At 52.6% G+C, this 25,000-nt stretch overlaps 1 protein-coding gene across 1 annotated transcript; it reads right to left on the bottom strand.

Annotated features, from left to right (window-relative positions):
- Nucleotides 1-6: 6 nt before the first annotated feature.
- LOC102978078 (1-acyl-sn-glycerol-3-phosphate acyltransferase delta) lies at nucleotides 7-18,757 on the bottom strand. The gene is made up of 5 exons (XM_028486845.2): nucleotides 18,593-18,757; nucleotides 4,977-5,138; nucleotides 4,382-4,535; nucleotides 1,301-1,403; nucleotides 7-548 (listed from the first exon to the last, which is right to left on the bottom strand). Exons 1-5 carry the CDS (start codon nucleotides 18,752-18,754, stop codon nucleotides 389-391), a joined length of 741 nt encoding a protein of 246 aa, XP_028342646.1. The 5' UTR covers nucleotides 18,755-18,757; the 3' UTR covers nucleotides 7-388.
- Between the last annotated feature and the right edge of the window lie 6,243 nt (nucleotides 18,758-25,000).

Raw genomic sequence — 25,000 nt, 5'->3', positions numbered from 1 at the left:
ACCTCTTAATTCGGATTCCTGAAGGAGTCAGACGCGGCCCAGGTGGACCCTTGTGGGCCTTCGTCCTGCTCACGCTGGTGATGCTTTAGAGACCAGACAGGCAACCACACTGTGGACCCAGAGCCATCATTGCCAAAGAGAGCCACACCCCCCAAGAATATTCTGCCTTCAGACCCGCGGCGGGAAAATGGACAAAGGGCTCTTGGGGCCGTAACTTCCTCTTTTGTCCACTACACCCATGAAATGGTCTTCCATTCTTTCTGTGAAGGCCCCTTTAAAAACATTTTGCGACTTTTTTTTCCCTGTCGCCAAGTAGAGCGTCAGCTCTGGGGTCATTAACATCCAGGGCGTGAGGTCTCGCCCGGTGGGAGAGGCTCACGCGCCACCATCAACTCCCGGAGGTCCCAAAGCACCACAGCTGCCGCGTGAAAAGGACCCTTAGATGGTGCAGAGCCCACCCCGTCGCACCGACCTTCTCCTGGTAGAGCTTGTGCAGCCAGGCCGCGCACCTGTCCTCATCTTCTGGGACTTCTCCTAAAGGGATCCGCCTGCCAAGCAGAGAGCAGCTAGCACGGAGGAGGCCCATGCCGGGTGCCCCGAACACAGGTTCAAACTAACATTGCTTGCCGTCCTTCGGCTTCTATTTAGGTAGTAGTCTAGATAATGTGGAAGTGAGAGGGTAATTCAGTTGACTGAAAAGAGGGGAAATCCACGTCCATATGGGGGGAAATTCAGGCCCAAGTGCAGTCACGGCCCACGAGGGAATGGCCCAGAGCCTGATTCAGTGACTCAAAGAGCCGTCAAGGAGGACACCTGCCTCTCTGTGCTCCCTAGCTTGAAATATAACACATAAGTGAGACGCTGCTGAAATGTTCTCCATTTGCTTCGAGGCCTCTTTGTAAATTATAGATGCTCTTATCTGTGTCTGTTTCTATGTTGTAGACACATCCTCCAAGAAAGGGGGTCAATAAAATAAACTCTCACACTCAGTCTCAAAAATGGCTGTAAAATACTGTCTTTCATTTGTCGGACCTGAGCTCTTTCTTTGATGAGAATGAGTTGGTAAGAGAGAGTCACGCAGTGTCTGGGAAGACAAGAGGCTTCACCTACTTATTTACATCAGTGCACGAGTCTCTGTTAATATAAACATGACTGTGAACACGTTCCACTTAGTACAGACTGCAGACAAGAAGTTATTAATACATTCATACATTCCCCTGGAAGAAGGTCTGCGGGTCATTTGTGATTTATCTATTTTGGGATGGGTGCCCTATTTGGAAAGGAATCGAAGCCAGCTTACCTAACGTATAAATCTGCGTGATATTTCTTTCCATTTAGGACTCCCAGCAGTGTTGGATTTTCATTATTTCTGAAATTGAGTGTACAGTCATATACAGCTGAAACTATAAAAAAATAAGACAAATACAAAGCAGTATATAGCGTGTGAACCCAATTTCACTTTGTAGATATACATATTGGAAAAACAAGAATTGAGTTACTAGCTGATTATCTTGGAATGAAGGGACTCCTAATTTCTTCTTCATGCTTTTCTATATCGTCCAAGTGTTCTACATTGAGTACATACCATGTTCCATCATCAGAAAAGCACGCAACTTAGTAACAGAAAACAGTTACTACTGAGGTCAGATCAGTGTAAAGCAATACTGCACTGGCCAATCTAGATGATGTACTACAACCGATATCAATATTTAAACAAATATCAATAGCAAGGTAAATCAATCCAAAGAATACTATCTAAGGAGGTTTCTGCGTTATGGCAGCATAACCATTCTATGTGCATTTTTCCTCTAGAAAAATAAGATAGCTATAAAACTAGAATAAGACACTGGAAACTTCCTAAGGGACTGAAAAACATGGTTTAGTCAGTTGACACGTAGCTGAGAAACAAACAAGAATGTGTGATTTTTAACCGGTCTACCAGCTGGTGAGTTAACCTGTCAGCGTATTGAAAGTTATGTCAACATTCGCTGCTGCAGCCCCAGGGCCTGGCCCAGGCTCCATGAATGCTTCTTGGATGGCAGGATGGCAGGATGGGAGGCTGGCAGGAGGACAGGATGTGTGAAGGAACAGTGAGGGAAGAGCAGGGTAGAAATACGCAGTGGAAACAGATGGCCCTTCCTGCAGAGTCCGTAAGGCAGGACTGGACAGTGGAAAGAACAGAAGTTTTGCGGTCAGTCTGGGTGCGAACCTCAGGGCCACCTTTTCGCAGATGCGGGATCTTCTCTCGAACAGCCCACTCAGTCTCCCTGAGCCTAGTTCTCCCGGGAAATGGGACTCAGGATGCTGAATGTCAGCCCTTCCCAAAGGCCCCAGCACATCGTCTGTGCTCAGTAGACTTCACTGAGAGCTCTGCATACCTGATATTACTACCAATCGAGTGAGTGGGGTGATGGGCGGGTAGAAAGGCACTTTGTCTGGCTGGGAACGTGAAGAACCAAGGTTCAAAACCACCGTCCCTTTGCTTCTACCTGCCGCCTGCCCGCCACGTGGGGTCCACAGGGGGTGCGCTGGCAGCTAGAGCACGTCTTAGCCAAAGGGAGAGGGTCCTTCCCGCTGACCTGCAGCAGTGCCGGCAGGTAGCTTCCCACCCCTCCACCCAAGCAACCGAGACCACTCCCCTGTCCTCCCTGGCGGGGAGAGGTGTCCCCCCACCCTAGGAAGAGTAAGGCTCGGGGAGAATAACCTTCACGTTTAGTACATCGCCCAGCCATTTTAAGCACAGAATTAGGTAGAGTGAAAGGCTTCAGGCTGCATGGGGTCTGGCTGTAAAGCCCCAGGGTGTGACAGCTCACGTCCGTCAATGGGTTTCACGTCCCCTTTCTTCAGCCTGCCTGCTTCCAACAGAGGTAGTGTTACTTCGATTAATCAAGGATGGGGCTTCCCCAGGGAACAGCCTAAATCTGCACAGTTCCCTCCTTTTCCAGAGAAGAAGCCCCAAGGTCCTGAAGTGACAGAACTGGGCCTGGCACGAGATCCGTCTGCCTGCAAAGCCCGCAGAAGGACGGGTACGCCCCGCCAGCCCGGCAGCCCTGGGTGTGACCCCAGCCTGCTGTGTAATAGTAGAGTCACTTGGGATAAGTTCCTCGCCCTTCAGCCCCAACTTCCTCATCTGTAAATTGGAAGTAAAAAACCTGTTTCCTTCACTGCATCTGGAGGGCACGTGCTGCGGCCACGCTACGTGTGAGGTGCTGCCTGGCGTATTCGGATTGCCCTACCAACATCATCGTCATCATCGTCATCATCGTCATCATCAGCGTCATCAGCGTCACTATTCGCGGGGGTGGGACAGCCTGCAGAGCCGGGCAGTCTTTGCCCCTTCGTCCTGTAGGCAAAGCTCAGGCAGGGGGAAGAATCTGCGGGAGGGACCCAGAGCCTCCTGGAGCAGTCAGGGACCTTCAGGGTCCCCACGGGTTAAAGTCAGACTCGGTGCTGCCTTCGCTCCATCCACAGGAGCCGGCTGGCCGGTCTGCGCGATCACAAACACAAAGCTCCTGGTGGGGCCGCCGTCCCCCGGTGTGGGGACGGCACCGGAAACGCCGCACGGTCCACACCCACCGACCCCAATCCCCGGGGCAGGCCGGGGAGGAGCTGGGGGCCTCGGCCTCACGGGGCAGAGAGGACCGGGGGCCGGGGCCGCGGAGACCGCGTTGGGCCCCCGCCGGCTCTCCCCGCAGAATGCTCGGCCTCGGGGCCTCGGCGGGCGCAGAGCCGGCGCCGGGGACGCGGGGAGGTCCCCCAGCTCCGCCCTCCCGCCTCCTGGGAGACGAGGAACAGGGCAGTGGGGCTTCCGGCACCCGCAGGGCAGGAAAGGGTAAAGCACGTGTTTCCAGACCAAAGGGACCAGAATTCAACAGGAGACAGAGACTGCAGCAGGCTGGTCTTGTTGCTACTTGCTTCTTGTCCTTACCTACAGTAATTTAGGGCTCCGGACTCAAGGCCAGCCGGACAGACGGCAAGGTCACAGAGATCATCGCCTGGAGGCAGCTGGTGCCAAAGACGGGCAAGAAATGCCAAATAAAGCAAAACCGCGCCAAAAACCTGGGCTGACCGGGCGTGGGCCCCAGGCACGCAGCCCCGCCCGCCGCCTGCAGTACCGGCGCCGAGCAGCAGAGGGCAGTGTTGGCCTAGCGTGCGTGTGCGTACACGTGTGGCCGTGGTGCGTGTGCGCACTTGTGCAGGCAGTGGCCGCGCCTCCAACGCTGGGTGCCCGGACCCAGGCTAAGCAGGGGTGACGTGCCAGCCTCCGGCCCTGGCTCCCCTCCGTTGGGGGGGTGGGGGGGAGGCACGGGGAGGAAGCTACTCCTATGGATTCCAGGGTCCCCTTCCCTCGCTGCACGGGGCCCCGCAGGGTCGTCCTTACCTACATTTCTCAAACTCCTCACGGTGATGGCGAAGCCCTTGGTGCGAGGCAGCAGGTGGTGCTTGAGGCTGGGCAGCCCCTTGGCCTGGGCCACCTGCATGCTTATCTGGTGCTTCTTCTCCGTGAACCGCGTGCCCTCGCAGTGAATCAGGAACTGGAAGGGACAGGGTGGCCGTCACACACGTCCCCGAGGCCACTTACACACCCCATGGTCACTCAGCTTTGAGGTCACACACACAGCCTCGAGGTCACACACACAGTCCTGAGGTCACTCAGCTCCGAGGTCACACACACAGCCCAGGGGTCACACGAGGTCCCGGGGTCCCGCGCACCATCCCCCGTCAAACGCCGCACACGGTCCCACAGGAGCCTTAGGAAGTGGCCCGAGCAGGGATGGCCTGGCAGCTGTGCCTGCCCTCCCCTCAGGCAGGACCTCCAGCCCCCCGTCTACTGTGTTCAAGGGTCTGTGAGCTTCAGAGAGAGGGTCTACATTTGCGGAGGCTCAGGAAGCAGAGGCGTGAGCGAGTGCGAGTGTGTGACCGGGGCACCCCGAGTTCATACGCGACGGGGCGCCCCGAGGGCCGGGTGCACGTACGAAGTACTTCTCGGGGTAGTCCCGCAGGTGCAGCAGGCTCTCAGAGACGGTCTTGCGGTCCTGCTCCCACCTGCGCGTGCAGAAGACCATCTCCGTGAAGTACCACATCCAGCCGATTATGGGGACGTAGGCCAGCTCCTTCTTGGCCAGGACCTTGGAGCCCTGAAACAGAGGGGGCCCGGGGCGTCCGTGAAAGGGGGCGTGGGGTCCTCCCCGACGGCCGCCGGAGATCTCTAGGAGTGAACGTGCACTCCTGGCACGGGGACAGTTCCCGAGCCTGCCAACGACACCGGTCAGTTGGAGGTCAAGGTCGTGCGAACCCTGCCCCAGGGGGCAGGGAGCAAGGGGGCCTGGCTTTCCGCCGTCGGGAACCTCTGGGCGCCCCATGGGATGCTGCATCATCCTCCACCAGCTCACACAGGTAGGAGCCCACCCCGGAGTGCCCGCTAAGCCCACCACGCAGACCTCACCCCGTCTGCAGCAGCCCTGCTGGCTCTGCGGGTGGGCAGACCCTACCCTCCCTACAGACCAGGAAACGTGGCCCAGCGGGTTCTCTGGGTTCGACGGCTAGGAAACGGTGGAGCCGAGAGGTGAACTGGGAGAGCTCCACCCGTCCGCTGGCCAGCGCAGCCCCAAGGCTGCAGGTGCTACAGGCCCCTAACGGGCGGGCGGGGGACAAGCAGGGATCCAGTGGGGTGGAGGGAGCAGGGGAGACACAAGAACAGCTTTTGATCTAGTGGATTGGGTTCTATATTTTTCGCCCCTAATTTTGGAATTGGCCAAGATGCTCCTAGAAATAGCCGTCATCCATCAATGGCACAGATGATGGAGGCGGTGATGTGGACAAGTGACGGCCTCAGCTGTGCTCCTGGTGACAACTGTCTGGTCATGCCCCTGAACCCACGAGGCCCGGAAACAAGAGCCATACTTCAGCATTGCCCTCTTTTCCCTGTCACTCCCACAAAAACTACAAAGCTCAGCAGAGGGGCAACAGGCCATATCCCCCAACCCACCCACGCAGGCCAGAGAAAGGTGTAAACAGCCACTTGTTCCCTTGACCTTAAAAAAGCCACGAGCATCTTCCCCACTGGGAGAAGGAAAAGCACAGATACCTTTCAGGAGTAGCCTCTCCATGTTTTGGCGGGTTTTGGTTTTGTTTTTCCCACACACAAATTTCCAACATGCAAATTCCCTCAAAAAGAACCAAGCCTGGGGAATTCCCTGCTGGTCCATTAATTAGGACTCCGAGCTTCCACCGCAGGGGACACGGGTTCAATCCCCAGTCGGGGAACCAAGTTCCTACATGCTGTGCAGCGCGGCCAAAAAACCCAGCAAACAAACAAAAAACCCCAAACAAAAAACAAAACAAAAAAGAAAAGAAAGAAAAGAACCAAAGCCATAAAATCCGAGGACCTGCCCCAGAGGGCCCAGAGGCAAGTCCCCAAAGATCAGAGTACTCGCCAAGTGAGGGGTGAGGGCCCACGTGTGCCAGGCACAGGCTACACTTCCTACGCATCACCACTCCCCCACAGGAGCCATCTAAAGGCCGTCCGCTGAGTCCACGGGGGGGTTTCAGGCTGTGGGAGGCCTCCTGGCCCTCTCCTCAGCCGTCCCCTCCTGTCAGCAGTGATGTTTTCATGGTCCCTGCTCCCTGCCCTTCAGTCACCTCCCTGAGCACAGCCTTGAGGATGAAAACAAAACAAAAAATCTTCAACCAAAGAACTCAACTTACTTTCTCGGCAGGTTAGGATTGTTTAAAAAATTACCTACTCCTGAACTCTTTCCAAAATTAATTTGTGGCAATTTTTAGGAGCTATGAATGGTGATCTATTGTATAGCCAAGAGAAGGATCATACACTCCAAAGTAGCAGCTGTTGGGTCTGGAAGGTGAATGGTCCAGTGCAGTCAATCATGGCTGTCTGCTGGGGAAAAGTACTCTCAGGGGTATTTCCTACTAACGGATCCATCCCACAAGACCCAAGTGGGTCTTAGTGGTTGGCCCCTGATGACCTGCTGCTAAAAGGAAATGGCGACTTTGACACTGATGTGGGAGGTACATGTAAACCAAAAGACGTGACCGCAACAGTCTGCCTGTCATCCCCGTTATACTGTGTTACAGCACTGAAAACCATCTAAATGTCCCATGGTGGAAGAGTTCTATGAATTACCACAACATTGTAAATTAACTATCCTTCAATTTTTTAAAATTAAATTTAAAAACAGAGTTCTATGAATTATGTCATATACGATATCATAGAAACGTAGCCAGTGGGCCGAATCTGCTCTGCCACCTGTTTTTATAAATAAAGTTTCACTGGGACACAGCCGCTCTCTTTTACATACACGTTGCCTACTGCTAGTAGGCTGCTAGTAGCATGGCTGCTTCCATGCTCCAACAGTTGAGTTGAAAAGTCGTGACAGAGGTTATATGGTCCATGAAGCCTAAAATATTCACTATTTGGACAATTACACACAAACTTTGTCAACCCCTTGACTTACAGCCACTAAAGTTTCTTTTCTATGAATATTTAATGGCTGGGGAAATGCTTTATGTTAAGACTAAATTTTTTTTTTAATCTGTAATCAAAGCTGAGTTTATAGTATGACTATGACAATATGAAAAATGGTAAAACAGAAAAATAACAGTAGCTATAGCTGGATGGTGAGATTAGAAGTGCTTCTTTAATTTTGTTAGATTTTCCTGGTTTGTTTGTTTTTTTTTTTTCTACTAAATATATAAAATACCTGAATGGGGTCTCTTAAGTGGAACTTTGAAAACAGGTAAGACTTCAAGAACAAACAGGCTAGGGCACCCACACTTTAACACTCTCAACTTTTCAGAAATCTATTTTGCTAGTGTCCCTCTAACAATGATGCCCTTTTTAAGAAGTGGTTGACATCAGCACATTTTCAACCATTTGCTCCTGGAACATGAGGCTCTGGATCAAAAACAGCCTGTTTGTTTTTAACGAGGAAAAGGAACAGAGGAGCCATTTCTGTTTTTATGTTGAATTAATCCATCTTTCAACCTTAAAATTCTGGATGTTATGATTAGGCCTAGGCCTTGATGTTGATTATGTTTACATGGTGAGCCTAAACTTTCCTGTCTGTATTATTATGAGCAAAGTACTACTTAACTGAAAGTGTTGCTGTAAAGATCGAGGAACACATGGAAACATATACCAAAGCTCCTAGCTGAGAACAGGACACACAGGTGTTCAATAATGTGTAGCTATTATTATTACCACAAAGTAGCCACAGCAGCTGAATGTCCCTTTTAATTCAACCCATTTCCTAAGCCAGCTTTAGAATGTAGTAATAACAATAGTTACACGTAGTAAAGCACTCCCTGATAGGCACTGGGCTAGGAGATTTACAGGAGTTAACTCATTTATGACCAAAAACTAGAAACGTACTATTCAAATATGCATACAGTCCTCCAGGAAACTTAATATGCCAACAATGCCATGACTCCCCCAGGTCAAGCAAAGGTCTCCGTGTGTGGAAGGTAGTGCCTTTAAGAGAGAACGTACAAGAAAATATACCAGTTTCATTGATTCTAGATTAATTTTGAAGGTAGATCTGAGAGGATTTACTGATGAGTTAGATTTATCAATAGAGCCATCTAGGCACAAGCATATCTAAAAAACAAAAAATGTTCCCAGGCAGCACAGAGCAACCCACAACTACAGGGGCTGAAACGTACCCCTGGCCACTTTCTAGCTGCTGTAGGGAGTCACCATCATCTTATCACATCCTATGGTGAAGAGTTTATGAAACTTTCTAGCCTGTGTGTGTGTGTGTGTGTGAGAGAGAGAGAGAGAGAGAGAGAGAGAGAGAGAGAGAGAGAGATTGAGAATTGTCTTTCCACAGCTGCCCAATCAATCTAATTAAGCAGCCCATAACCATTTTCAGGACCACCCAGTTGCTCAGGGAAGCAGCCACCCCCATGAGTCTCAAATTCAGCACCTCCAGCCAACTGGTCGACCCCTGGGCAGAGACCACAAGGTGCTACAAAAACCTGTTCGGAGGATGCAGTAAGATCTGGTGCATTCCAACCTGAGATTATGTGGCTCTCGCCTCACTTCTCTCAGCTCTACAGCCTCTGTGGTTAAAAAATGAGCAGAGTCAGAACTTCCTAGTTAAGGTTTTTCTCCAACACAGCCACATGCCAATTGATAAGATGAAAATGTTAAGTGTTGATGCTGGGTTTGTAGGATAGCTGGAACAGTAGGGCATCCTCTGCAGTCACCTTCCCTTAATGTCCCCTCCTCCTCCAACCACTCTGCAGGGACCAGCAGAGAACACGAGAAGGGACTGAGACTAGTCAGCAAGATGGTACCTGGTCAAGGGGTTGTTTGCATAAATACCTCTTCCTGGCTTCCCTCCTGAAGGTCCACCATCTTGGTTACCAGTTGGGTTCACCCAAGGTCACTTATTTCCACTAAATATATAAAATACCTGAATGGGGTCTCTTAAGTGGAACTTTGAAAACAGGTAAGACTTCAATAATAAACAGGCTAGGGCATCCACACTTTAACACTCTGAACTTTTTTTTTGACTGTGAGCTAAACACAGTCGCAAATGTTTAAGATTAGTGGAGACCAGCCAAGCTGTGTAGGCCTGTCTCCACAGAGGACCAGCAAGCCAACCAACAGCTCAGCCGCTATCATGAGGTGTGATATGTGAACTTGCACCTCAAAGCCACTCTGGTCGTGCAGCAGGTATTTGCCAAAAACCTCCTTGGTGCTGGGAACACAAAGATGGCTAGGACTGTCCATGGCCTTCAGGTGTCCAAAGTATAGTGGGAAGAGAGAAACAGAAATCTAGCAGAGGCCACTGCAATGAGAAGCCCGCACACCACAACGAAGAGTAGCCCCCGCTCGCCGCAACTTGGGAGAAGCCCACGCGCAGCAACGAAGACCCAACGCAGCCAAAAATAAGTAAATAAATAAATTTTTTAAAAAGAAAAAGAAATCTAGCAATTTCAGTGTTATTTCTGCCACTAAATTCTGCAAATAAGTTGTTGGACAGACATGCTCCCCAGCAAAAGAAATTGGTGCAGGAAAAGATGAGATTAGAATATGTCTCTGAGATATAAGTCCCTGGCCATAGTAAAACACAGAGGAAAAGACTGGAGCTCAAAATAATAAACCAGAGGGTTGTGTGTGTGTGTGTGTATGTGTGTGAGAGAGAGAGAGAGAGAGAGAGAGAGAGAGAGAGAGAGAGAAAAGGTGAGAGACTCAATCTGTGCCAACTAGGGTACCGCCTGTGACCTAACTCCTTACACTGCATTTCTTTCTCTTGCTTTCTCCCTTCTCTGATGCTAAGGGGGAAAGTGCTGGGGAACTTACACTACCAGAAAATTCTCAAGAGCCCCAAAGAAAAATGAACACTGTCCCACAATCAGTCACAGCCACAGGGGAAAGGCATAAACAAACATGGAGCAAAAGCAGTCTGAGAAGTCATCTGCTGGAAATAAACAAACAAACAAACAGACATGTCCAAGTCCAGCAAAATGCTTGCAGCTCTTTGGATCTCGGTAACGTCTCCCCCGACCCCAGCTTACAGGCCTCCAAGCCCCAAACCGCTCGTGGTCTGACCAGAGTGCAGACGTGGAGTGAAAAAGAAGGGCATCTGGGGACAAACTAGGCAATCTTCGGTTCAGAGTAAGTCACGGCTGACTGTGGTCTGTGGGGTCAGGGGTCCTTCCCGGCAGGATGCTCTGCCCCGCTTCCTGGGCGCGGATCTTGCGGTGCCGCCTGGCCTCTGATCCGAACGGCCAGCCCGAGCCTGACAGGGAGGGGGCAGAAGATCATGGAGTCGCTTCCCTGCGCTCAGTACCTCTAGCCAGTGGCTGTTTGAGGAACAGTCAACGGAAGCTCAGGAACACGGGGGGCCCTGGGCAGGTGGCAGACGGGTGCGACGGGGGCAGCAGCGGACGGGGCGATGGGTGCACAGTCGGCTCCCGGAGCAAACGCCACAGGCCTTTGCCAAGTTGCAGGAAGAGGAGGGAGGACACCCGGCGGCATCGCTGCTGTAGGCCAGCCTGCATTTAGCCCCGGTCAGTGTGATCCGACTTCGGCTTGTTAAAAGACAAGCCAGAGGATCTTGTACAATAAAAAAGACTTGGCGCGTCTAACTCGGGACTACACTCTTAAAAATAAAGTGCACGCTACCACTTCCAGGGTTACACTTGGTTATGAACTCAAGATGCGTCTGTACTTCCAGAGACTCCTCTCCGTGGCCAGCGCTTCTCCCAGCTCCCGGGGTTGTAAGGGCTCTCACCTCATCTCCATTCTCTCAGGGTTCCTACCTGTGTCATGCCAGAGCCTGCCTGGCCCAACGGGTGAACACACAGAGGCAAACGGGGGCCCCCCTGCTTCCCCCCCGAGCTGTGGCGCCTGGCAGCAATGCCGACAGAGCTGCGGATTAACCGTTAACCGATTAACCGGGGGTGGGGGAGTGGGAGGTGGAGGAGTCCCCTACAGACCCACCTGAGGATGCCGGGATCCAACTTAACGGGGCTGACAAAACCATGGCTGCAGGTGTAGCCACTGGTAAGGAAAACAACACTTCTCCGCATCTAGAAGCTTCTGGTCTCTCTGCAGCCAAAGAGAGAGCCTGACAAGCACCTATGAAGAAGCCAGGATGAAGGCAAACAAATGCCACGATACCTTGCAGTTCATAAAAGTGATGGGGGATTTCAGCCACACGGGATCCAGGGCCAGAACTGCTGGTCAAATCTCATTTTGAGAACATTCCATCTCTCTTCCACCCTCTGCACTTTATCCTACTTTTCATGAGAAAACACTGGATGAAGGGAAACGCATTAGGGTGGAAGGAACTAATAATTATGGCACGCCTACGTTGTGCTAGGCGATTGATGAGGTATTTTACTTACGTTCATGAACCCCTTGAACAGCACGAAATGGGAAAGGTTAACTGAGGTTCAGAAAAGTCAGATAACCTCCCCACGGTCCCGGAGCTGGTAAATGCAGGAGCCAGGGTACAAGTCACATGTGTGGGTCTCAAAACCACTGGGGAGTTTTGCCTACACATCTGTCTCTCCCCTGCTACCCTCAGAGGGAAACAGAAATATCTGTCTGGAGACCTGAGCACGCATTCATCTTTCAGGGCGTCCACTTTATTGCGTAGTTTTACACGTTTGAAAATAAAACACAGGGAACCTACCATTTGGGAGAATGTGACCATCGACGGGAGGTTTATAGGAAAGAACATTCGTGCAGCCTTTGGGGACAAATCTGCATTGACACTCCTTTCAGAGATCTGTAGTTAGAAAACTGGTCCTTTTATTATCAAACTTTAAGAAATGTTGGTTTTTAGATACGTGTGATCTTGCACAGAAAGAACCACATTTCCTGTTCAAAACCAGAAGCATCCTGGCAAAATTAAACCGGAACATTGACAGGTTTGGGTTCAGTTCTTGATTTTCTTGGGTTTTATGACATCTTCTTTCTGATTTGGGTTAATAAGTCCAAAATCACCCCACAGTGACCCTGAGCCGGCAGCCAGCGAATGAGGCAGTAGGAGGGCTGAAATGTACGCTTGGAAGATGGAGAAGGACTGGTGAGCAGCGCCCAGGCCCACGGCAGCTGGCCACATCCTGGCGGGGTGGCCACGTCACTCATGATCTCCCTCCAGGCACCCCTGTCCCTCGCCTCATAATTCTCCCTTTACCTACTCCTCTCATCCCCTCCTAAAACCACCCCCGTTCTTCAAGGCCTCAGCCCTCTGTCAACACCTTCTGGGAAATTTCTCCATCGCTGGCTGCAGCAGTCAGTGTGCTAATAGCACTGATACATTATTTTCCAGTGGTTGAAATACTGAAGTCCTTTCCCACAGGTTGGTAAACAGAGCTGCCCCAAACACCAAAACTCGGCCCCCATATTCTACCTTTACCACGGTGGCCCCAGCTCCTACCCGGGACCTCTGGGCCCTCCCCAGCAAACAAAGGACCCCCAGGAAGCTGCTGTATGGCTGAGTGGTCTGTGGACGCACACAGGGTGCCCCCCAATGGACACGTTCCCCACCTCCCATCATTGTTCAAGCCCTGTGTTGTGTGACTGGCTTATATGCCCCTTCGTTGCCTCTCTCTATATGTTAGAAAGTCACTGAGAGCAACGACTGGACCTTTCAGTCTGTCCTTGTATCGCCACAGCACCCAGAGCAGTGTCTTCCACAGAAAATCTACCCAACACGCTTGCGGGATAAATATTTTGGAGATGCATCAACTGCCCTCACCATCATCTGAGGCGTCGTGTCTAGAAGGCACTAGGGAGCTTTGTGAGTGCCCTCTGCTTAGGAATCAGAATTCTGTTCTCCTCCTGCACCTCGATGTACGCAGACGTGCGACAGGAATTCAGCCTATTTTCAGGCAGAGCTGTGATGGATCCCCTAAATAATTGTTAACTGAATGGAAACGTGAGGTCTGAGGCTAAACGTCATGCTGTGGGGTGGCAGGCGGCCTCCACGCTGGCCCCAGCGGTCCTCTCCTCTTGGTACCTCCCTGCTTCCTGCCTGGAGTACGGGGTGGGCTCCTCCAACAAATGGAACACAGCAGAAGTTTCAGGTACCATAAGGCTGTGGCTTCTGCTTCAGGTGCTTTCTCCCACTCACTCTTGCATTGCTCCCCCTGGGGTTCAGCTGACACCTGAGCAGAGGCCCAGGCGCGAGAATCAGGCTGGCAACAAACAGGGGTGAGCCTGGAGGCAGATCACTGCGCTTGCGGCAAGCCTTCAGATGAGACCGCCATCCAGCCTCGGAGGGACCCCTGCCAGGACCCCCGCGGAGCTGAGCTTTGATCTCAGACCACACAAACGCTGATAACTCGAGTTTGTTTTGAGCCACTACGTCTGGGGCTTGTCACCTGCCGTCGATAACTAACACACAGGGCTTCTTTAAAGACCCAAAGAGAACACCCCAGTTGGCCTCCGGGGTAACTGCCAAGCCACACGTACCCAGCAGATAAAAATGGACAAGAACAGCTGCTGTTACGGCGTGCTTACCAGGCCCGGACACTGCTCAAAGACCCAACAAACGTGATCTTAGGTAACCTTTCGGGGCCACTGTGAAGGAGGACGTGCGTATTTTACTGGGGCAGAGAGGAAAGTAAACAGACTCGAAGCTCCGGAAGCCGTGACCCTTTGCACTGCATGCCTGGGCCTGTCCACGGGTCACACCCACCCCAGGGAGGAGTGAATCTGAATCCCTTAAAGACCATAACCAGAGCCTTTGGTGCCTGGCACACGCCAGGCAAGGCCAGCTCCGAGGGGGCCGGAGCCCGCGGGACAGGCCACCAGAATGACCACACCGGGTGAAAGCTTAGAAAAGACTAAAAACCCTCCCCCTTTTTTCTTTTTAAAAAGAATCCCATCACTTTCTCCGCAAATCCAATTTCACATTTAATAACCCTCCTCTCAAGGATTTCTGCAAATTTCACTTGCTTCAATTTCAACACACTTCCTCTTGGGTTGTTACATGTTAAGATGAAAAATGCCCCGTCAGGAACCTTCTTTATAACTCTTCTTCTCTAAAAAGCAAACTCCTCAGACTCCAGAAGGATCTCAACATCATGTGTTACTTAAAAAACAGAGATGGGGGCTCGCCTGGTGGCGCAGTGGTTAAGAATCCGCCTGCCAATGCAGGGGACACGGGTTCGAGCCCTGGTCCGGGAAGATCCCACATGCTATGAAGCAACTAAGCCCGTGCGCCACAACTACTGAGCCTGCGCTCTAAAGCCCGCAAGCCACAACTACTGAGCCCGTGTGCCACAACTACCGAAGCCCACGCGCCTAGAGCTCGTGCTCCGCAACAAGAGAAGGCACAGCGGTGAGAAGCCCGCGCACCGCAACGAAGAGTAGCCCCCGCTCGCCGCAACTAGAGAAAGCCCGCGCGCAGCAAGGAAGACCCAACGCAGCCAAAAATAATAAATAAATAAGTAACTAAGTAAGTAAATAAATAAAAGAGATGAATCAGGTGAGTTTTTTTGAAGGTCAATTAAGACCTTCTTTTACACAATTCATATAACAAGATGCTCCTTGGTTCCTTTCAAGGGTAGCAGGAATGGATGGGCCGCTTTAGGAAGGGGTCAGGCAGCTGCCCTGGCCTCACGCCCTCCAGGTGAACCTCAGATGCTCCAGGAGACACACGTGGATAGTAAATCATGCCCTGCTACGTACGGAGAACATCCCCCCCTGAGAACACGGTCTGGAGCTTCCGCCTGCGCCGACTCAACCCCACAAGGTCACGACGCCCTCTCCCGTCCCCGCGCCCAGTGCCTCTGCCAGCTCACGGCTGCATCAGAACGAGCACAGGCGGCCCCGGCCCGGCCCCGGCTGCTTCCCCAGCGCTGGGGGGCCGGGAGCTCGGTGCTCACCGGCTGCCCCCTCCCCACTGCCCCTCCACTGCTGGAGGGAACTTGGGGGCCAGACAATCTGGCGGCGCCCTGAGCAGGGCTACCCGGGCTCCAGCGAGAAGGGGAGCGGTGTCGTCCTAAGGTTGTGAGACCTGCCCATCCCCCGCTGGGCGGAGCTCCTAAAACTCCAGACCGAGAGGCAAGGCTCGTGCCCTTGCACACGACATTAGCTGTTTGGTTTTTAAGAGTAAGAAATGAAATCCAATAGCTTCGGTGCTCATCGAGGAGGCCAAGGCTGGAGACGAGCAGTCCCTGCGCCGCTGGCGCGTGGCCATTCTCTGCTTAAGAACTTTCGTGCCTCTGGCACCTTGTGTGCCGAGCTGTAAAGTGGTCGGGATTTCAGAGCCTCTGCCTGCAAGATGCTACAGGGCGCTGACACACATCCTCCACGAAAGCCTCCCCCTCTCAGTCCCGGGTCTCCCGTCCGCGTGTTACTCCTCCGCTGAGCACCGCGTGGGGCCCACCCTCTTGACCCTCTTGACCGTGCAGTGCCCGGGGGCTGCCTCTGGACGCCTGTGAGTTTCCCCGAGCATCACCCCTGTTTGCGCCCCTGCTTCCTGGGTCCCGCGGCCCCATCCCTGACCCCATGGTGGTACTGAGGGTTTTCTTTCCTCAGCACGAGCCCTGCACAGACCGGGGGTGGGGGTGTGTGTGGGGGGGTGTGGGGGGGGGTGCGTGTGGCAGGACTGGAAACTTGGTCGCTCCAGCCGTCACCCTGGTCATTCTCTGACACAAGGCACTCCCCCAGCTTTTCCTCTCAACACCCTCCAGGACGAAAGAGCAGCAACTCGGAAATCAGAGTTACTAGCTCCCATCCTGGGGCAAATTCTTTACCCAAACTGAGGCTCTGGCCGTTTATCTATAAAAAGTAAACAACAACGATACCATAGAGATTGAAAATAGCACAAATAAGGTGAAAGACGCGCATAGAAGAAGCCCGTGGTCACAAAGCCACCAGGGGGACCATGGCCACTGGAAGGTGGCTCTAAGTCCAACACACTTTCTGTTGCCCCAAATTACACGTTTCACTTCCTGAGCGTGAACATACCCGAGCTGCCTGCGGAGCCCAGAAAATCAGCAGGTGCCCCCAAACTACGCTTGAAGAACCAGTGTTCCCGGAAGCCTAGCTTGTAGGCAGCACCAGCACTAGTTCCGGTCAGGATGCAAAGACACCCCGTGCCCTTTCTCCTGTAAGGGAGGAAGGATCCGATCATCAGTCATCTGTGTCCATGATGGGGTTCCGATTATGACATTTTTCTCTCCTCTCAGAGACAATAAAGCCACAGAACTGTAGCTAAGATCTCTGTCCGAGGCCTCTACAACAGAGAAAGGTAGATAATGGAATTTCTGAAAGCAGAAACTAACACACCATTGTAAAACAGTTATACTCCAATAAAGATGTTTAAAAAAAAAAAAAAGAATTTCTGGTTTTGTTCCTGAAAATATGTTTGAACACACACACACACGTGTGCCTGCACAGACATCACGTCAGTACCGGAAGAACAAATAGGAAAGCAAAGGAGAAAACTGTTGCCAGGGCGGCCTGTCCATTCCTAGAAATCCTTTCAGTGCACTCACCCCCAGGCATTCCAGTTTTCTAGAAGTCTTAAGGTAGCAACAGTGATTTAACACACTGTTTCCATCTCTTGAAAAACTGCTAATGATCTTAGTTGCCTTTTGATAGTTTAACTGTACAACGACCATCATTTGTCCTAAAGACATGATTGGAACCTGTTTCTAAGCATATTTTCTTCTCTCACCTTTGGCCCCAAATTTTAAAAAAATGTTTAGGACTTCCCTGGTGGCGCAGTGGTTGAGAATCCACCTGTCAGCACAGGGGACACGGGTTCCAGGATCCCCTGGTCTGGGAGGATCTCACATGCCACGAGCAACTGGGCCCGTGCGCCACAGCTACTGAGCCTGCACTCTAGAGCCTGCGAGCCACAGCTACTGAGCCTGTGCGTCACAACTGCGGAAGCCCGCACGCCTGGAGCCCGTGCTCCGCAACAAGAGAAGCCACCGCCATGAGAAGCCCGCGCACCGCAACGAAGAGAAGCCCCCGCTCGCCGCAACTAGACAAAGCCCGCGCGCAGCAACGAAGACCCAGTGCAGCCAAATAAATAAATGAATAAATAAAATTTTTTTTAAAAGTTTAAAAAAGCAAATACAAAATGTGTCCCAAGGCTATTTAGTCTCTCTTAGCCAAGGCTCTTCCCAACAGGCAGAGGCCAGCAGGACCCAAAGATCCGTTGCCAACTCTGGGACTTCCAGGCACGTCCGGGTGTGGACACGCTGAGACCGTCCCCAGGGAATCTGACCCAGGACTCTTGGCACATCTACTCTGCCTGGTCTTCAGACTCCTGCCTTCTGCACACTATGGGTCTGTCTACATGGGCCACCGAAAGCAAGTGCGACGTGCGCGGGCCCCGTCTGTCTGCGGGGGGTTGTTCCCGGGGCGGCACAGGATCCCCAAGTTCCGGCGCGAGTGGTCTCCGACTCTCCCGGCCCCGGGCTGCTCCACGCCGTGATCCCCGTCGGGACACCTGAGGCCGAGGGCTCCGGTACTCGCTCCGGGCTCAACCATCACAGCTCAGTGTGTGAACCATGGCAAAAGTCAACTGGGGAGGCCCAGTCCCAAGGGTGTGCAAGAAGCCAGACTAGTTGGAGAAAAACAGGATTTTGTATTTCTTCTGAATCCTGCAGGTCAGACGCTCTCGCCTACGCACTCAGCTTCCTCACGTCCACGAGGATGAACGTTCGGAGGGGAATCCTGCCCGTCAGCCAGGGAGGGAGCAGAGCACAGAGATCAAGAATACGAAGCTGGACAAGTGCAAAGGCAAATCTGCGTAACAGCTGTGTGACCCCGAGCAGGGGATTTAACCGCAGCTTTTAAAAAAGGGCAGGTGTCAGTTCCCGACTCCCAAACGTTTCTGTAGGGATTAAATACATTAATCGTACGTCAAATGCCCAGTGCATCATAACTGCTGGATAAACACGATCCTTACTCATAAGCAGATGTTCATCTTGATTCTGAGCAAGAAGGAAAAGCAGTTGGTTAAGAACATTTCGACACGTCTGTTCACACTGCTGCACATTCTGAACGACCAGGAGCGAAAAGACAAGTTACGGGGTTGAAGGACAGAGATGTGTGAGATGGGAAACAGCACGTCCGACTTACCCCTAAGACCCCGAAGCGCTCGGCCAGGCTCCAACCGCAGAGAAAGTCGATCTCAAACTTGTGGTTCAGAACAACGATGGCGTTTTCCTTCCCGTACTTGGGGTAGGCCCGGGGGTCCGTGTGGATGACGCACTCCGTCCCCGACCACCATTCCAGCAGCATCACCAGCTCTGGAACAAACCACCACAACAGACGGACCTTTACTTCACGCACCCTCTGTGACCAGGCGTCTGGTCTGCTGGGCCAGGTGGCAGCAAGGCTCTGCCGCCCTGGCTGGCACGGAAAGCAACTCTGAGGGGTCAGGTTCTGGATCATTTCAGCCCAGTCCCCAGTTCTTGAAAGGGTTTCGAAGCAGAAGGAAAAAAAGATCGAGAAAACTCCACAAGTCTCCAGGGGAGGAGAGGAAGCTTCGAGAAGGCAAATGACTTGCATTCCTTGATTAAGTACCTTGGGAAAAAATAAATCAGAAAGCCTGACTCCATCAAGAATCCACGCCCTTGTGTTTTCAGGGCCCTGAAAGGCAGTGTGAGGTGACGTACAGAACTCTTAACGTCCTTGGAAATGACTAATTGGGATACTTATAAACGCCATCAAAGAACGCTAAATACCCAATTTTTCTCTCCCGTTTACGACACTGGAGTGCACCAGGAATAACGGAGCACCGCGGTGAAACACCAGCACCTGAAGGGCAAGGAAAAATTAGGTCCATTACCTTGCAGGCCTCAACGCAACGATTAAAACACTCTTGTAGGAGCTTGTGAAATAGCAAAGTCCTTTTTTGGGCAACAACGACCAACTTGCCTTTATTCTTCAGGGATACGTCTAATCCAGGTCACCAATACCCAACCCAGTGGCCTCAGGACAAGCCTTTATGGTAGAAATTGTCCAGAAAAACAGCCGAACCTTGGTGATTAGAACTACAGCTACAGAGTGGCTTTGAAATGGAATTTTAGAGCTAAGCCTGTTCAGCAGATGGGTGGGGAGGTGGGTGAGCTCTCTGCGAAGGACACGCCCCTTTTTATCACCTCTTAGAGGGGTGCATGTTAGGCAGGGGACGCGCTCATCACCTGCCCCTACACACACGCACACAGCCCGGCAGGTGTGGTCTCGACGCCGGCCAAGTCTCACGTGCGAAAGGCTTGAGAGGCTGCCCTTGGAAACCTCTCTCCTTGAGGCTGGAGACTGGCGCTTAGGTACTGGAGCCAGAGCTCTCTAGAAGGCACTACAGTCTAGTTTCTGAGCACGAGCACTGTGGGGCTTTGGACAGATGAACCGCCTGGCACCGCAGCCACCTCATCTTCGGAGGGGCGGCCTCATTGGCTTTTGTGCGAAGCAACGGGCATGACACGTAACAGGCACTCTGTGCAAAGTACACGCCAAGCTCCCAACAAACCCAGGCTTCAGCATCTACCAGTGTCTTCAGAACCAAACCAAAACACACCCCTTACTTGACACTGAAGAGTCTGCCTCTTCCTAGGAGTTGAGAAAACGCTGAGCCCCCAGGCAGCTGTCCCACGGGCGGCGACACCGGTGGGACCTAGAGGTGGCCATCAGGGAGGGGAGGGGTGCAGGGCAGCCTGGCCGGGAGGCCAGTTCCCGCCATGTAGAAAGATGCTTCTACTGCTGCACTGATTTGTTCCAAGAGATGGGTGGGCAGGACCCACCTATCCCATTACTGGTCCCGGAGCCCGGAGAAGCCCTAAGCAGAGCCGCGTGGAAGCAGCGAGATCAGGCTGAACCGTTGTTCCCTGTGACTCATCGTGCAAACACCTCCTGAATGCCTCTCTGTGCCCTGCTCCTCCCTGCCCAGAGCAGGCCGGGCCCCCCTTCCACCTTCCCCAGCGCCCTTCGTGGCACTTATCACAGCTTGTGACACAGTGAGATGACACCCCGGCCCCTACAGACCACAGGCCCCGCCAGGCACAGACCACCTTGCTTGGTTCACCCTGACCCCAGCCCTCACTCCAGAACCCGGCACCGTGCCGGTGCATCTACGCTTCCAACAAACGCTGTTTGGTGACCTGATATGTGCAAGCAGATGCGAGGGGCTGGAGGTGTAGTAGCAGACCCACAGCTGCTCCCGGGCTCCTACCCTCCTGGAGCCTGCAGCCCAGAGGGAAGGCAGTCGCGCCCTCAAGAGGTGGTACGACCAGGAGAGCAGAGGCTCTTCACAGGATCGATGGCTGCTGAATATCATGCTCATGGGTTTGGGGCCAGACCCAGTCAGGCTCCAGTCCTGCGGACGCCACGCGATGGTTGTTAAGACTTCTGGTCTGTTTCTCAATGTCCCCTAAATCTCAGCATCCTTGTCTGTGAATAAAGATAGGAAAAGCTTCTAGAGATGCTCTGGGTATTAGACCATGTACTCAAGGCACCTAGCATGATGTTGCACATAGTAGGGGATCAGTAAGCTTCTTACTACTATTATACACACGGTAATTCTGTAGCAGGCCTGGCTCTGTGACCAGGGGAGGGGAGAGAGAGAGAGAGACAGAGTGTTACAGCGACTTCAGCACCAGAGTAAGCAGTTATGATTTACGATTTCACAATAAAGGCAATGAGAAGTCACTGGAGCATTTTTTTTTTTTTTTTTTTGCGGTACGCGGGCCTCTCACTGCCGTGGCCTCTCCCGCTGCGGAGCACAGGCTCCGGACGCGCAGGCTCAGCTGCCACGGCTCACGGGCCCAGCCGCTCTGCGGCATGCGGGATCCTCCCGGACCGGGGCACGGACCCGCGTCCCCTGCATCGGCAGGCGGACTCCCAACCACTGCGCCACCAGGGAAGCCCTGGAGCATTTTTAAAGAGGCCACAGCAGCACCTAATTTGCACTTTGAAATGATCACTCTGGCTGAAGTGGGAACAGATCAGAAGCGGGGAGGCCTATCAGGGGGTGACTGCAGCAGCCCCGTGAGAGGTGATGGCAGCGAGACCAGGTGGTGACAGTGCGGAGAGGCCTGATTTCTCCCTCATCTCAACAGGCTCTTAGCTACACAGCTGAACACTGAATCTCACTGGATAAAAGAGTTTTCTTTCCTTTTTGCCCCCTTGTTTCTTTCACCAAGGGTTTTTTTTTTTTAATTCACAAGAAGTATTTACATTTATAGTCACCATGTAAAACAGTTCAATTAATCCAGAAGTATTTAGAGGAAAGCGTGTAACTCCCCTTGATGGCCCTGCAGCGTGCCCATCAGAATCCTCTTTCTTGTTTGTTTCCAGTTACGGGACCACAGGGGGCACTCTTGGGAGGTTTGACGGGTTTTGCAGGTCACACGCATCGCGGCTGACGTGCTGATTCACCTCCTCGGTGTGAAGCAGAAGCTAGACCTGCAACTGCTCCTGCAGCTCCAGACCCCCCAGCTCCTCTGGCTCCTGGGCCTGGCGGTGCCTGCTCCTGGGAGGGCCCGGCTGCTGCAGGACCCCAGGCCACCCAGGTCACCCACATCATCCACGCCAGGTGCCGTAGGAACCCACAGAGGTTTCGGTCTGTCCTCACAGGGCTGCAGATATTGCTTGGGGGTCCTGACCTCTTGATCATCCATCCATTTACATCCATCACCCCTTCCTGACGGCTCTCCCTGGGACTTCAAGCTCCAGCAGGAGCTGCAGAGACAAGAGCCCTCCCGGGCTGGCCAACACAGCCCCACACATGACTAAGGACCACTCCCTTTATAGGTGTGTGCCTCTGCCAGCAGCTCCGCTCCTCTGGGTGAACTCTGAGGGGCACGTCCTCTGCCATCCCCCCGCCCCAATCCCAGTTCTCCCTTCTCCAGGGTTAACCATTAGGAACAGCTTGGAGAGTGGGCTTCTAGTCCTGTTCTTAGGAGTTTACACACACACACACACACACACACACACACACACACACACACACACGTTTTCCCCCCATGAATGGGTTCATACTTCATCAATATTTGAAAGCATATACATATAGCTATTTTCTCCAAATGGTGTATTTTGGGCTCTTTCCATGTTAATACAGATACACAGAAGTACCAGCAAATATTTACCGGGCTCTGGCCATGGGCCACAGCCAAGGCCACACAGTATTGCATTAAATCCTCACATTCACCCTGTGAGAGGCACGATGACTGTCCCCATTTTAAAGATGAAGAAATAGAGGCACAGGGATATCTCTCATTCTATGAAAGTGCCATTTTCTAGGTCAAAAATAGCCAGAATGGCAATTTCATGCGGGGTAACTAGCTGCGTGGCAGTTCCTGCTATGGTTATACTATGATTTATTCAGCCATTCTGCCATCGATTAGAACTTTTTCCCCTTGTTTTTTATTGTTACAAATACTGTGGTAAACATCCTTGAAAATGCATGTTTAAAAAAAAATTGTGGAAGTATTTCTCCAATATAGGTATACCAAAAAGTAGAATTATGGATTGAAGAGTACGCATACTTTAAAATTTTACGTATATTTCTAAATTGCCTTCCAAAAAACTCTAAATGAAAATGTCAGTATTTGTTCAAAGCAGAAGCTAGAGCAGAGGCAGGGGACACAGGAGAGAAAGGGACGGGCTGCCGCACACAGACGTGAAATCCTAGTTCAAGAGGGAGGGCCTCTGGGCCCCAGGGTTGCATCCCCCCCCCCACCCCCGCATCGGCCTCATCACCAAAGCAGCTCAAAGCAGAAGCTAGAGCAGAGGCAGGGGACACAGGAGAGAAAGGGACGGGCTGCCGCACACAGACGTGAAATCCTAGTTCAAGAGGGAGGGCCTCTGGGCCCCAGGGTTGCATCCCCCCCCCCACCCCCGCATCGCCTCATCACCGAAAGCAGCTCCGCCCTCCCCCCTCCCCCGCCCTCCCCTCCCGAGGCCCTGATAGGAGCAGACACCTCGTATCATCAGGGTCCTCCCGCCCGCTGCGATCTCAACCTGTCCATTAATCTCTGGGCCTCGTAGGAGGGAGGGGACACCCTGGTCACCCCATTCTCACCAGAGGTGTGGGCTGAGCCAGCAGGGCCCCGATGGCTGTCAAACACTCATTACAGACGAGATTTACGGCCAAGGTTTCTTCCGTATAACGCAGCAATTTTGCAGCCTCTTGTCCCACTTAAAGATGTTCAGTTTGCTAGATTTTGCAGTCTTTATTTTTGCTGCTCCCTGAGGGCAGGATGGCTGGAGGCGTCTTCCCGAAGCTCAGCCACCTCTGGACCCTGCGATCTGGGGCCACGCCTGGCTCTGGCCAGTTACTGCCGCCTGTTTGGCAAACTCCACTTGGAGACAGGTGGGGCCAGCGAGGTAATGGCTGGGGAGGGGTGTGGAGCACGGGAAGTCACTGTAAAATCCCAATCTGCTGCCTCCAATTTCAGGGGCTGATGGAAGGACCAAACCCAGGGGGCTGTAAGGGCACACGGTCTGAAGGACAGATTTGTTTTCGTTCTATTTGCTACTGCGCTGCGCAGCTCGATTACAGATAGGAAAAGAGAAGTAGATGGACAAAAGGGAAAGGGGGGGAGAGGGGACAGGCACCTGGTTCATATTTGTAAAGAAGGAGGAAAATGGTAACAACAAACATTCGCTGAGTCAGCTCACACATCACTGTCCCCATTTCACAGCTGACGGCATGGAAACACTGAGGCCAGGGAGCCCGTCCAGCTCCCACCGCTAGGAAGTGGGAGTGCTGGGCCCTAAACCCAGACAGGGGGATTTAGAGGGTCCACGAGGACACCAAAAGCCATGATTACATGGCGGAGGGGAGAGAAAGAGCATTTAGGGAGGAAGAGATCAGAGGATGTTCAGGGTACAAGGACCACACCTTTGACCTTGGGCAGCCCTTCTCTGTGACAGGAAGATGCCCACATCAAGGGCTGCCGTGAAGGTCAAATACGCTAAAGTGATTAAAGCACGTAAAGCTTGCCCGCCCTAGAACCAGTGCTTCTCTTCTCCTGAATATTACGACCACCAAGGATAATACAGCAATAACGACAAAAGAAATAATGAAGGGACAGAGAGAACAGCCAGGAACGAATGAGCAGCACACGGGCGAGTGCCGACTTCTGGGCGGCCCTGCTGTCACCCCCAGACCGCCCTGTCCTCAGCTCTGATGTCTCTCCTTTCACTGCAGTCCAGATGCTGAGCAGCTGTGAGACCGGGCTCCTGCGCTGGATCCCAGGGGTCCACACACACCCTGGAAACCCAACGATCCTCCAACCCACGGCCGAATCCTCCTGCAGCCCACGTGGGTGGAGGGGTGAGGGCTCCCTCCTTCTCCACCAAACCTCTCCCCCAGCTTCCTGCTCGCACCTGCCACGAATGACATTTCTCTCCTCCCTCCAGCCCTTTCTGGAAGAAGTGCCGAGAATTCTGATAACACAAGGAGGCAAAGTTCCTGCAGAAAAGGCCTCGAAATCCAGACTGTCGTTCAGAGTTCACTGTTCAAACAGCCAGAATCCCCTGCGT

Source organism: Physeter macrocephalus, unplaced genomic scaffold (assembly GCF_002837175.3).
Source record: "Physeter macrocephalus isolate SW-GA unplaced genomic scaffold, ASM283717v5 random_1695, whole genome shotgun sequence".
Classification (NCBI taxonomy): Eukaryota; Metazoa; Chordata; class Mammalia; order Artiodactyla; family Physeteridae; genus Physeter; species Physeter macrocephalus.
The sequence above is the reverse complement of the archived record's forward strand: the minus strand, read 5'-3'. Positions and strand labels throughout refer to the sequence as shown.

What these genes read in the sequence shown, in the direction of transcription:
- LOC102978078 (XM_028486845.2), bottom strand. Translation starts at nt 18,754, where the DNA reads ATGCTGCTGGAATGGTGGTCGGGGACGGAGTGCGTCATCCACACGGAC. An exon ending in ACTACCCCGAGAAGTACTTC is followed by an intron (nt 4,536 to 4,976) that starts GTACGTGCACCC and finishes TGTCCCTTCCAG; the next exon opens with TTCCTGATTCACTGCGAGGG. An exon ending in CACGCAGATTTATACGTTAG is followed by an intron (nt 549 to 1,300) that starts GTAAGCTGGCTT and finishes TCTGCTTGGCAG; the next exon opens with GCGGATCCCTTTAGGAGAAG.